Here is a 13580-nt window from a genome sequence, read left to right on the forward strand (position 1 = left end):
CTCAGAGGAACAGGTTACTATATTCATGCCTACAACCGGGTGGTTACATGTAAACTATCCTCTTTCCTATATCCAGCTGTATATTTAAGATGATCCCTCTTTCTGGAACACCCATTCTCTCCACTGATGAATGCATAAGGTTATGTGCTACTACAGATATTCCTCTGATTAGGATAAAACTCCACCTCTTTTGCAAAATCATAGTCATATAAAGCCATGAAACTTTCTTCCTTGTATTATGGTTAGTTATGAACATGTCTGAGTATTCTTGAAACTAGAATATTCCTCAAAAGCAGGGACCACATTTTATATGCAGTAAGTGTTCAATATTACTTATAACTAAAAATGTATATGTATTTCATCCAAAATCTCATATGAATCTGAAATATACATTTTACCTTAAAAAATTTAATGTAATTTATTAATTAAAATAAACTGATCATTTACTTGGTATCAGCTACGATATTAGACAGTGTAAGATATAAAACAATGTATATGCTCTTAGACTCTCTTTATTGATAAACCAGGGGTAATAATTATTTTTCTTAAACTTTTAGTTTCAGGGGTATATGTACAGGTTTGCTATATAGCATAGTACCCATTAGGTAGTTTTTCAATCCTCACCCTCTTTCCACCCTCCACCCTCACGTAGGCCCCAGTGTCTATTGTTTCCTTCTTTGTGACCATGTGTACTCAATGTTTAGTTCTCACTTGTAAGTGACAACATGCAGCACTTGTCTGTTCCTACATTATCTTGCTTAGGATAATGGCCTCCAGTCCCAACCATGTTGCTGAAAGGACATTATCTTGTTCTTTTACATGACTGCATAGTATTCCATAGTGAATATGTACCATATTTTCTTTATCCAGTCTACAGTTGATGGGCATCTAAGTTAATTCCATGTCTTTGCTATTGAAAATAGTGCTGCAATGAACATATGTGTGCATGTATCTTCATGGTAGAATGATTTATATTTCTTTGGGTATATATCCCAGAAATGGGATTGCTGGGTCAAATGACGGTTCTGTTTTAAGTTCTTTGAAAAATTGCCAAACTGCTTTGCACAGTCACTGAACTAAATTACATTACCACAAGTAGTATATAGCATTCCCTTTTCTCTGCAACCTCGCCAGTATTTGTTACTTTTTGACTTTTTATTAATAACCATTCTGACTGGTGTGAGATAGTATCTCATTATGGTTTTGATTTGCATTTCTCTAATGGCCAGTGATGTTGAGCATTTTTTCATATGCTCATTAGCCACATATATGTCTTCTTTTGAAAAGTGTCTGTTCATGTCCTTTTCCCACTTTTTAATGGGGTTATTTTTTGCTTATTATAAATGCTGGACATCAGACTTTTTCAGATGCAGAGTTTGCGAATATTTTCTCCCATTCTGTAGGCTATTTACTCTGTTGATAGTTTCCTTTGTTGTACAAAAGCTCTTTCATTTAATTAGGTCCAGGAGTAAAAATGATTACCTCACTAGTATATTATGAGATTTAAATAATATAATCTACTTAATTAAAACTCCTAAAACAATGTGTGAAGATAACAGATAATCAATAAATATTCACTTCCATTTTAGCTAACAGACATAGGGTGTGTGTGTGTGTGTGCGCGCGCACGCGTGTGTGAAAGAGAAAGAAAGACAGAGAGAGATCTTGATCTTTGGAATACTAGGAAAAACACTTTAGTGATTATATATTTCACTATTGTATCCTATTTTTAGGTGACTCCACCATTCTTCTATCTGAATAATTATTTTCATCTTTTTAACATAGTTGGAAATAATTGATGAGCAATAATAAAATAGCAACATGTTTCAAGAAATAGGAAAAAATAAGATCACTAAAATCTCATAGTATATTTTGGATTAATCATGTGTAAAGGGCCCAGTAGAACCTCATGGTAATTACAAGATGGAATAAGTTTTGTTGTATCTTTAAAAAAAAAAAGTAAATTTACTCTTTGTTCTTTTGAAAACCTCTAATAAGAATAAAAGTCGTGATGAAATATCAATCATTAAAAATAGTTAAAATTGAACAAAAAGAAACTCAAAAACTAAAATTGGAGTCTATGTATCTGGATGGTATAGAGAGAGTTAACCAAAATGGATGTTTGCTATGTTTCCTGTCAAAATATACCTCATTCTTACGTAAATTTTCTAACATGGCAATAAATTGGGAACAGAAATATGTGAACTGTTGTTCAAGTAGCTTTTTATGTTCAAAAGCTATAAAAATCATCTTCCAATAAGAGTAGAGTATCTTGGGGAGTATCAACGACCACGTTGATTTTCAAATGCCAAAGGAAAATTCTTATGTAATACTTAAAACATTATGATCAGTAGTAATTTCTTTACTAATAATAACAGTAGGTCTATGTTCAACTTTAGCAAAAATTAACAACTTTCTAAAAGCTAAATTTTCTCTTGTGAGAAAGATTTAATTTCCTTCCTTCAGAAATCTCTGCATGTAGGGACTCTCATCATAAAGAGTGAAAAGCAGTTAACAGGAAATGTAGATGTGGATAATGAAAAGGGCCTTCACTCCTCCTTTGAGCTATATCCAAGTCATATTTTTAAAGTGCAAAAGAGGAGCTGCAGGTAGTAAATGAAAATGTTCTAAATGAGTAGAGGTGGTTTTGACTCATGACCCAGAACAGATGTTATTGATTTTTACTTACAACCATGTTAGCGAGAAATACAAATATTAACATAATTCAATTATTTCTCTTATTTAAATAATTTTTTAAAATCTTGTGTATTCATGGACTCAAAAAATTGTCAGTTTTTGTTTGTTTAAATGCGACAGCTGAGAGCATTTTCATAAAAACATAGAGGACAGTCCAGTTTCTGGTCTGGCATGTAAGGAGATTAGAAGTCCCCACTAGAGTCCAACAACATGTACAAAGGTGAGCAAAATGAAAAATGAACAACTATTCTTAGATCCTTTGGAGAAGTGAGGTCACAAGGCAAACTGATGTCCTCAAATTTGGAAAAAAAGGCAGGTAAATACAGAGAATCACAACCCACCTGAGTAGGGTGGAAACTAGTATAGGGGTAGGAAAACCTGAACTTTAATTGACAAATTGCTAGAAACTCTGTGGGAGCAAGCCTGAGACAAAAACTCCAGGGCAACCTAGTCATGGTGGGAGGGGCACCCTTTTATTGAGTTTTACCTGTAGGAGCTCTACCAGGTTCTCACGGAGAAGATTAGGGAAATATCTCCTGGCTTCCATCAGGGTGAGGAGAAAAGTAATCATTTTGAAATAATATATCAGACCATTCTGTACTTCTTAGCAAGGCCTGCCTTGAGGAGAAACTATTTTACCAGAGCCTAACCTATTGAGGGATTTTCAAAGCCTAACCCCAGCCTGACCTGGGGGAAACAAAATACTCAACTCCAGCCCCTTCTAGCCATCCTTTACCACCTATGTAGGTGAAGAAAAAAAAGGGGGGTTGGAGGAAAGCCCTTATGAAGTTTACAGCCTAGGATTGACACTTTATCATAGGAAAATAGAATGCTTTCCCTCCCCCTCATGTCTTACCACTGCGCTGCTAAACTATCATGATTGCAGTTATTTTACCCAGAACATCATGCCCACCTTTCAATGAAAATTCATAAGCATACTAAAAGGCAAAAAAGAAAATTTGAAGAGACAGAACAAGCAGCAGGACCAGATCAAGATATGGCAGAGATGATGGGATTATCAGCTTATGAATTTAAAACAACTATGACTAATACGCTAAAAGCTACAGTGTTAAAGGTAGACAATATGCAATAAGATAGGTAACGTAAGCAAAGAAATGAAAATTCTAAGTAAGATTCACAAGAAATGCTTGAGAGCAAAAGTACTATAACATAAATGAAGAATGTGTTTGATGCGCTCATCAGTAGACTCGACATGGCTAAGAAAACAATCTTTGAGCTTCAGGATATATCAATAAAAACCACCACAACTAAAAAACTGAAAAAGAGAAAAGACTGAAAAAAAAATAAAACAGAATAACCAAGAACTGTGGGACAACTAGAGAAGTGTGACATACACGTAATAGGCATACCAGAATGAAAAGAGATACAGGAACAAAAAAAAATTTGACACAATAATAACTGATAATTTCCCCCAAATTAATATCAGATGCCAAACCATATATCCAGAAGCTCAGGAAACACTAAGTAATATAAATGCCAAAAATCTACATATCATATTCAAACTGCAGAAAATAAAAGATTAAAAATAAAATCTTGAAAGAAGTCAGAGAAAAAAACTTACCAATAGAAGAGTAAAGATAAGAATTACACCCAACTTTTCCTCAAAAACCATGCAGTCGATAAAAGAGTTGAACAAAATAAAGTGTTGACAAAATAACCCAGCCACCTAGAATTCTACACTCTGAAATTACCTTTTTTTTTTTCTTTTGAGATAGGGTCTCGCTCTGTACTCAGGTCAGAGTGCAGTAGCACAATCATGGCTCACTGCAGCCTCGACCTCCCGGGCTCAAGCAATCCTCCACTCAGTCTCCTGCATAGCTGGGACTACAGATGAATACCTGGCTAATTTTTGAATTTTTTTATAGAGATGGAATCTCACCATGTTGCCCAGGCTGGTCTCAAACTCTGGGCTCAAGTGATCCTCCTGTCTCAGCCTCCCAAAGTGCTGGGATTGCAGGCCTGAGCCACAGTGCGTGGCCTGTGAAACTATTTTTCAAAAGTGAAGGAGAAATAAAGACTTTCCCAGGCAAAAAGAAAAAAAAAATGGAGGCATTTGTTGCCAGTAGAACTGCCTTGCAAGAAACACTAAAAGTTCTTCCGAGAGAAGAAAAATAATATAGGTTAGAAATTCAGATCTACACAAAGACGAGAAGAGCACTGAAAACTGAATAAATAAAGGTAAAGTAAAAACTTTTTACTTTTCTTATTCTTAATTGATCTAATAGATAAGTTTGTTTAAAATAATCATGATATACTTAATTATGTACACTTATGCATACATCTTATGTGTGTTTGTGCATATATGCTTATATATAAGTAAAATGAATGATAGCAATGATACCAGGGATGAGAAGGCATAGTCTGTCATTATAAGATATTTGTACTACCCATGAAACAGGGTAATTATTTGTAAGTGGGATTTGAATTAGTTGTAAATGTACATTGCAAACTCTAGGGCAACCAATAAAAAAAGTTTTTAAAAAAGTATAATTGATAATTGGTATGCTAAGAGGGAAGAAAATGGAATTATTCAAAATCTCAAAATCGCAAAGACAGAAAAAGAGTGAAAGACAAAAACAGTAACAAAGAAAAAGGGCAATAAATAGAAAATAATAACAAATATGACAACTATCAATCCATGATATTAAAAATAATCATTTTAAACTTTAATGGCCTAGATGGACAAATTAAAAGAAAAAATATATCATGCTAACCCTAATGAAAAGGAAGTAGAAGGAGTTATATTAATTTGAAACAGAGCAGACTTCAGAGCAAGGAAAGTTATCAAGAATAAAGAGGGTCATACATAGTAATAAAGAGGTCAATACTCCAAGAAGACTTGCAACCTTTAATGTACATGCACCTAACAACAGAGCATCAAAATATGAGAGGTAAAAACTGGTGGAACTGCAGAGAGAAATAAATAAATCTACTATTACAGCTAGAGGCTTCAACAGCCCTCTATCAGAAATGAACAAATCCAGCAAAAAGAAAATTAGTAAAGACACAGTTACACATTTAAAAGAATAGATATAATACAATGTCTCCTCACAGACCAAAATGGAATTAAGACAGAAACTGGTAACAGAGAGATAGGTGGAAATCCAAAATACTTGGAGATTAAGAAACACACTTCTAAGTAACACACAGATCAAAGAAAAAAAAAACTCAAGAAAAATCTTGAAATATTTTGAACTAAATGAAAGTGAAAGTACAACTTATCAATCATGGGATGCAGCAAAAGCAATGTTCAGAGGAAAATTTATAGCATTGAATTCATCTAATGGAAAAGAAAAAAGCTCTAAAATCAGTAATCTAAGCTTCAACTTTGGAAACTAGAAGAAAAAGAACAGGCTAAATCCAAAGTAAGCAGAAGAAAAAAAATAAAAGAGCAGAAATCAATGAAATTGAAGACAGTAGATAGAGAAAAATCAATACAACCATAAGCTAGCTCTTTGAAAGATCAGTAAAATTGATGACTCTAGAGAGGAAGGAAGGAAGGAAGGAAGGAAGGCAGGCAAGAAGGAAGGAAGACAGGAAGGAAGGAAGACAGGAAGGCAGGCAGGAAGGCAGGCAGGAAGGAAGGAAAGAAGGAAGAAAGGAAGGGAAGAAGGGAGGGAGGGAGGGAGACAGGAAGGAAGGAGGAAAGGGAGAAAGGCAGGCAGGCACAAATTACTAATATTAGAAATGAAAGGGGTAGACATTATAACAAATCCCATGGACATTAAAAGAAAATAAAGGAACATTATGAACAACTCTATGCCCATAAATTTTATAACCTAGATGAAATGGATCAATTTCTTGAAACAGACACCTGCTAAAATTTTTGCAAAAAGAAACAGGCAATCTGAATAGGCCTGCAGCTATTAAAGAAATTGAATCAATATAATAACCTTCCCAGACAAAAAGCAGCAAGCCCAGATGGGTTCACTGGTGAATGCTATCAAACATATAGGAAGAAATTATGCCAATTCTCCATAACCTTTTCCAGAAGATATAAGCAGAGAAAGTACTTCCTAACTCATTCAGTGCAAGGTAGTTCAAAAATTGGAAACCAATTAATGTAATCAATCAATCGCATCAACAGTGTAAAGAAGAAAAATCACATGACCATGTAAACAGATCACAGAAACACGTATGAAAAAGAAAAAAACCTCAGGAAACAAGGAAGACGGGAACTTCCTCAGCTTCATAAAGAGCATTTACAAAACATCTAAAGCTAATATCATATTTGATGGTAACAAACTAGAAGCTGTCATGCTAAGATGAAGAACAAGTCAAGGGTTTTCTCCCTCACCACTCTTCTCAGTATTGTACTGGAATGCCTAGATAACGCAGTAAGACAATAAATGAAAATAAAAGATATACAGATTTGGAAAGAAGAAATAAAACTCTCTTTGCACATGATATGATTGTCTGTGTAGTAAATCCAAAAGAATAGACCAAAAAAACCCTGTAATTAATAGTAGATTATAGCAAGGTTGCCGGATACAAGGTTAATATGCAAAAATAAATAGATTTCTGACATACTAGTACAAAACAAGTAGAATTTGAAATGAAAACACATTAGAATTTACATTGGCAAACCTCAAAGTGAATTAGTTAGGCATAAATCTAAAAAGCGGTACAAGATCTAAATGAGGAAAACTACCAAACTCTGATAAAATAAATCAAAAAAGAACTAAATAAACTTGAAGATATTCCATATTCATGGATAAGAAGACTCAATATTGTCAAGATGTCAGTTCTTCCCAACTTGATATATAAATTCAATATAATCCCAATAAAAATGCTAGCAAGTTATTTTGTGAAATCAACAAACTGATTCTAAAATTTTTATGGAAAGGCAAAAGACCCAGAATAGCCAACCCAATATGGAAGGAGAAGAACAATGCTGGAGAACTGACACTACCCAACTTGAAGACTTACTATGAAACTACAGCAATCAATACAGTGTGGTATTGGCAAAAGAACAGACAAATAGATCAATAGAACAGAATAAAGAACCCAGAAATAGACCCACATAAATATAGTCAATAGATATTTGGTAAAGGAGCAAAGGTGATACAATGGAGCAGACAGTCTTTCCAACCAGTGGTGCAGGAACAACTGGACATCCACACACAAAAAAAGTAACTTTAGACACTGATCTTACACCTTTCACAAAAAGGAACTCAAAATGAATCATAGGGTGAAATGCAAGATTATAAAACTCCTAGAAGATAAAAGAGAAAACCTAGATGACCTCATGTATGGCAATAACATTTAGATACAACATCAAAGGCAAGGTCCATGAAAGAAATAATTGATAAACTAGACTTCATTAAAATTTAAAATGTCTGCTCTGCCAAAGATTCTGTCAAGAGAATGGAAAAGATAAGCCACATATTGGGAGCAAGTATTTGCAGAAGACCTATAAGAGAGTGACATCTAAAATATACAAAGAACTCTTAAAACCTCTGCAGCAATAAAATGAACAATCCAATTGAAAAATGAGCAAAATATCTCAGAAAACACCTCACCAAAGAAGACAGAAAGGTGGCAAATAAGTATATGAAAGGATGTTCAACATCATATGTCATTAGGAAATTGTAAATTAAAACACTTATGAGGTGCCACTACACACCTATTAGAGTGGCCAAAACCCAAAACACTGACACCACCAAATATTGATGAGGATGTGGAGCAACAGGAACTCTCATTCATTGCTGGTGGGAATGCAAAATGGTGCAGTCATTTTGGAAGACAGTCTGGTAGTTTCTTTAAAAATTGAACCTATCTCACCATATGATCAGCAATTATGTTCCTTGGTATTTATCAAAAGAAGTTGAAAACATCTGTCCACACAAAAACCTGCACATATATGTTTACAGCAGCTTTATTCATAGTTGCCAAAATTTAAAAGCAACCAAGATGTCCTTTCATAGGTGAATGATTTTAAAAAATCATGGTACATACAGACAATGGGTATTATTCAGCACTAATTTAAAAAAGATCTATCAAGCCAAGCAAATACATGGAAGAAACTTAAATGCATATTACTAAGAGAAAGAAGCCAATCTGAAAAGGTCATATATCATATGATTCTAACCATATGACATTCTGGAAAAGCCAAAACTATGGAGACAGATAACAAAAATCAGTAGTTGCCAGGGAATAAGGGGGAGGTAGAAACAAACAGCTGGAACACAAAGGATTTTTAGAGCAGTGAAACTACTCTATATGATACTATAATGGTGGATACAGGTCATGATACATTTCTCCAAACCCACAGAATGCATAATAGCAAGAGTAAACCCTAATGTAAACTAAGGACTTTGGGTGATAATGACGTGTCAGTATAGGTTCATCAATTGTAACAAATAGATCTCATGGTATGGGATATTGACAGTGGGGGAGGTTGTGTGTTTAGGGATTGTGAGGAGGAGATACATGGGGAATCTCTGTACCTTCCACTCAATTTTCTGTGAACTTAAAACTGCTCTAAAAAATCAAGTCAATTTTTTTACAATATAAATAATTCTGGAAAAAAGTTAGAAATAAGGACATCAATTCTAAAATGTAGAGCATGTAAGAAAGTCTTAATCTTACAAAATCCTAAAGCTGAATTAAAAAGAGATTATATGGATAATGGTCTATTTATTCTTAGAAGTATAATTAAAATGAATGTTTCTATATAAGATAAAAAATTTTCTAGACCCAGCAGAATTACTTAGTTACAGTAGTAGTTATTACAACAAAAACAGCGCAACTAAATTATGAGGGCGAGACTGTTATAATCTGATTGGGTCCATATTTACATATATTTAAAGATCCTGTATATTTCAACAATGAGACAGTTGCATCAGATAAAACACTGTACCAATTTCTGCATTGTAGGAAGACTATAGGATAAATATTGGGGTAATTTATTTCTAGGTTGGAAAAAGAAATTGTTAGGTGAAGAAACCTTTAAAGTTGCTGGGTTAAAAAGTGGATTGCTGCTAAGTTATTCACCTTTGGTGAAATATCTAAACAGTGGCTACTTATCTCTCAAAACTACTTTCGAATACAGAAAGAAGCTGAATACTTTACCAGAATCTACACTGGATGCTAAGCAGACACAAGGATTGCATGACTATTTTGGAGATAGTGAATAGTGAATTGTGAGCCTGTTACTGCAAAGACTAAACTCCTGGAATTCTGAAGTCCTGAAAGTTCATGCTCCTCCATTTTGACTACTTAAGAGACAAAATGAAAGCTGTTAGGCATATGGCTCTCAAGAACCAGGCTGAATTACATAAAACTCTGCATGTAAAAATAATCAGACTTTCAGCAAGAAAATGAGCTATTGCTGCAAAACCAATCAGAAATAATCCTTCTTCAGAGTCTCCGGACAGGCAAGAATGTCAAAGGACCCACCGCTAATTGAGAGAGCAAATCTACTCCTGGTGAGAAATAGATATAAGTTTAAAAAGTAAACGACTATATTACTTAAAACTATTAATGTTCAAAAAAATTAAATGTCTAAAAGGCTTTCGTGATTAAGAGAAATGTATAGTCTGTGCAAGGCATAAAATTGTATTTGTGACAATACAGTGAGTTCAACCTTTATTGGTAACAAACAGAGACATTATATTTTCAGCACAGAAATAAAATCGCATTTGTAGTAATAAATGTCTCTTCTCCTGGTCTCAGAGTAAACCTGAGTAGTGTACTTGTCATTCATTTTCCACACTTTTCAAACCTACTTATTTGCTTTAAATCCTAAACTTAGGTGGCTGGGTTGAAATTTAAATTTTTTCTCAAATAAAATCTTTTCACATATACATTTTTTGTAAATATAAATTAAAGTTTTCCAAAGGAGAAAAAAAAATCATTGCTACTTTAAAATTCAGTCAGCATCAAAGTCTGGATCCTTCTATCCATAGAGTAATCTGTTTAGAACTTAAAGTAATAAAGACAAAAAGGGGCTTGTAAAATATAAAATGATTATAATCACTAAGCAGAAAATAATTTAAACATATTTAAGTTTAATAAAAACTATCTCACACCTGTGATCCCAGCACTTTGGGAGGCCAAGGCAGGTGGATCACCTGAGGTCAGGAGTTCGAGAGCAGCCTGGCCAATATGGTGAAACCTCGTCTCTACTAAAATACAAAAATTAGCTGGGCGTGGTGGCGGGCACCTGTAATCCCAGCTACTCGGGAGGCTGAGGCAGGAGAATTGCTAGAACCCAGGAGACGGAGGTTGCGGTGAACCAAGATTGCATCACTGCACTCCAGCCTGGACAACAGAGCAAGACTCCGTCTAAATAAATAAATAAATAAAAGTTTTCATTTTATGTGGCAATCATCTTCTTTTTAGAGTTAAAAATGTGTCATATCCATAGATCAATGGAACAGAATAAAGAACTCAGAAATAACGCCACATACCTCCAACTATCTCATCTTCAATAAACCTGACAAAAACAAGCAATGGGAAGTTCAAGACCAGCCTGGCCAACATGGTGAAACCCCATCTCTACTAAAGACACAAAAAATTAGCCGGGTATGGTGGCATGTGCCGATAATCCCAACTACTCGGGAGGCTGAGGCAGGAGAATCCTTTGAACCTGGGAGGTGGAGCTTGCAGTGAGCTGAGATCGCACCATTGCACTCCAGCCTGGGCAATAGGGCAAGACTCTGTCTCAAAAAAAAAAAAAAAGTGAGGAAAGGATTCCCTACTTAATAAATGGTGCTGGGAGAACTGGCTAGCCATATGCAGAAAATTGAAACTGGACCCTGCCCCACTTCCTTATACCATATACAAAAATTAACTCAAGATGGAGTCAATACTTAAATGTAAAACCTAAAACTATAAAAACCCTGGAAGACAACCCAGGCAATACCATTCAGGACATAGGCATGGGGAAAGATTTCACAATGAAGACACCAAAAGCAATTACAACACAGCAAAAATTGACAAATGGGATCTAATTAAACCAAAGAGCACAGCAATAGAAACTATCAACAGAGTGAGCAGAGAACTTACTGAATGGAAGAAAATTTTTGCAATCTATGCATCTGACAAAGGTCTAATATCCACCATCTGACAAAGGTCTAATATCCACCATCTATAGGGAACTTAAACAAGTTCACAACAAAAAAAAACCCATTAAAAAGTGGGCAAAGGACACAAACAGACAATTTTCAAAAGAAGACATACATGCAGCCAACCTACATATGAAAAATAGTTCAACATCACTGATCATTAAAGAAATGCAAATCAAAACCATGAGATACCATCTCACACTAGTCAGAATGGCTGCTATTAAAAAGTCAAAAAATAGCAGATGGTGGTGAGGTTGAGGAGAAATAGGAATGTTTATACACTGTTGGTAGGAGTGTAAATTAGTTCAACCATTGTGGAAGACAGTGTGGTGATCGCTCAAAGACCTAGGGGAAGAAGTATCATTCAACCCAGCAATCTCATCACTGGGTATATACCCAAACGAATATAAATCATTCTGTTATAAAGACACATGCACACGTATGTTCAACACTATTCACAATAGCAAAGACAATGACTCAATCTAAATGCCCATCAATGGTATAAAGAAAATGTGGATAAAGAAAATGTGGTAAAGAAAATGTGGCACCTGTACACTGCAATAAAGAAAATATGGTACCTGTACACCATGGAATACTATGCAGCCATAGAAAAGGGTGAGATCAGTCCTTTGCAGGGACATGGATGGAGCTGGATGCCATTAGCATTAGCAAACTAACGCAGGAGCAAAACCAAATACTGCATGTTCTCCCTTATAAGTGGGAGCTAATTGATAAGAATACATGGGAACATAGAGAAGAACAACATACACTAGGGTTTATCAGAGGGTGGAAGGTGGGAGGAGGAAAAGGATCACGAAAAATAACTAATGTGTACTAGGCTTAATACCTGGGTTATGAAATATCTTTATAACACATCCCCATGACACAAGTTTACCTATATAACAAGACTGCACATGTACCCCTGAACTTAAAAGTTAAATATATACAAAAAATGTCAAACCTACTATAATCTTTCAAATGGTTTCACTTAAAAAGCTAACTATATACCATAGTATTGAGAATTCAATAAAACTTTCTTTGAAAATAACCTGAATTATTATCATAATATTTCACCTAGTTTTTTTTTAAAGTTGAAGTTTCTCTTCTATTCCTGCCCTGAACTTATTTCAAAACGCAACATTTTGAAAATACTTTGTTCTGTAATAATACAGCATATCCAAGTGAAATTTTAATGCCAGGAATGTATTTAAAGCCATGGTTCCCATTGTGAAATATATGCCTTTGAAATACACAAGGGGATCTATGTAGATAGTCTAATGGTAAAGAAGATAACAAAAGTGCTAACAAGAACTCCTGCATTTAAATAGAGTGTATGTTTAGTCATTGAAAATTGTTTTAGGGGACAAAATATATGCTATTCGTTTATATAAAAATAATTTTCAAATAAACAATGATATACTATTTCCCTATGAAGAGAAAGAGATAGAGATTTTTGAATGAGCAAACATATTTTGGAAAACATGCATTTGAATAAATCCTTATTTCAGAGTAATAAAGAAAAAATATTTATACACCTTCTTGTTTTGATAGGCAGCACATTTCCAGTCTTTGCTCATGAGAATATCCATAGAGTAGACATGCTTCTTGTAGTGCACTTTTATACCACTTCTTTTTATTCTTACACTTTTCTGGCTATATAAATACAGAAAAAAGAATAAAATTCACTTTTAAATATATAACTGTGTTTTAAAATCCACTTATTAAGCTAGAACAAAATCTAATTTGGAGCATTTTATAACATATTTCTTAGACTTTGGTATCTAATTATTA

At 34.4% G+C, this 13580-nt stretch overlaps 1 protein-coding gene across 1 annotated transcript in view; it reads right to left on the reverse strand.

The window, feature by feature from the left end:
- The window catches only part of ZCWPW2 (zinc finger CW-type and PWWP domain containing 2), a 175441-nt gene that overhangs the window by 34335 nt on the left and 127526 nt on the right, over positions 1-13580 (reverse strand). The window contains exon 4 of the mRNA XM_032162248.2: positions 13325-13442. Within this exon, the coding sequence (XP_032018139.1) occupies positions 13325-13442 (118 nt within the window). The remainder of the gene's footprint in view (positions 1-13324; positions 13443-13580) is intronic.

The sequence above is a fragment of the Hylobates moloch genome, unplaced genomic scaffold (assembly GCF_009828535.3).
Source record: "Hylobates moloch isolate HMO894 unplaced genomic scaffold, HMol_V3 SCAFFOLD_8, whole genome shotgun sequence".
Lineage (NCBI taxonomy): Eukaryota > Metazoa > Chordata > Mammalia > Primates > Hylobatidae > Hylobates > Hylobates moloch.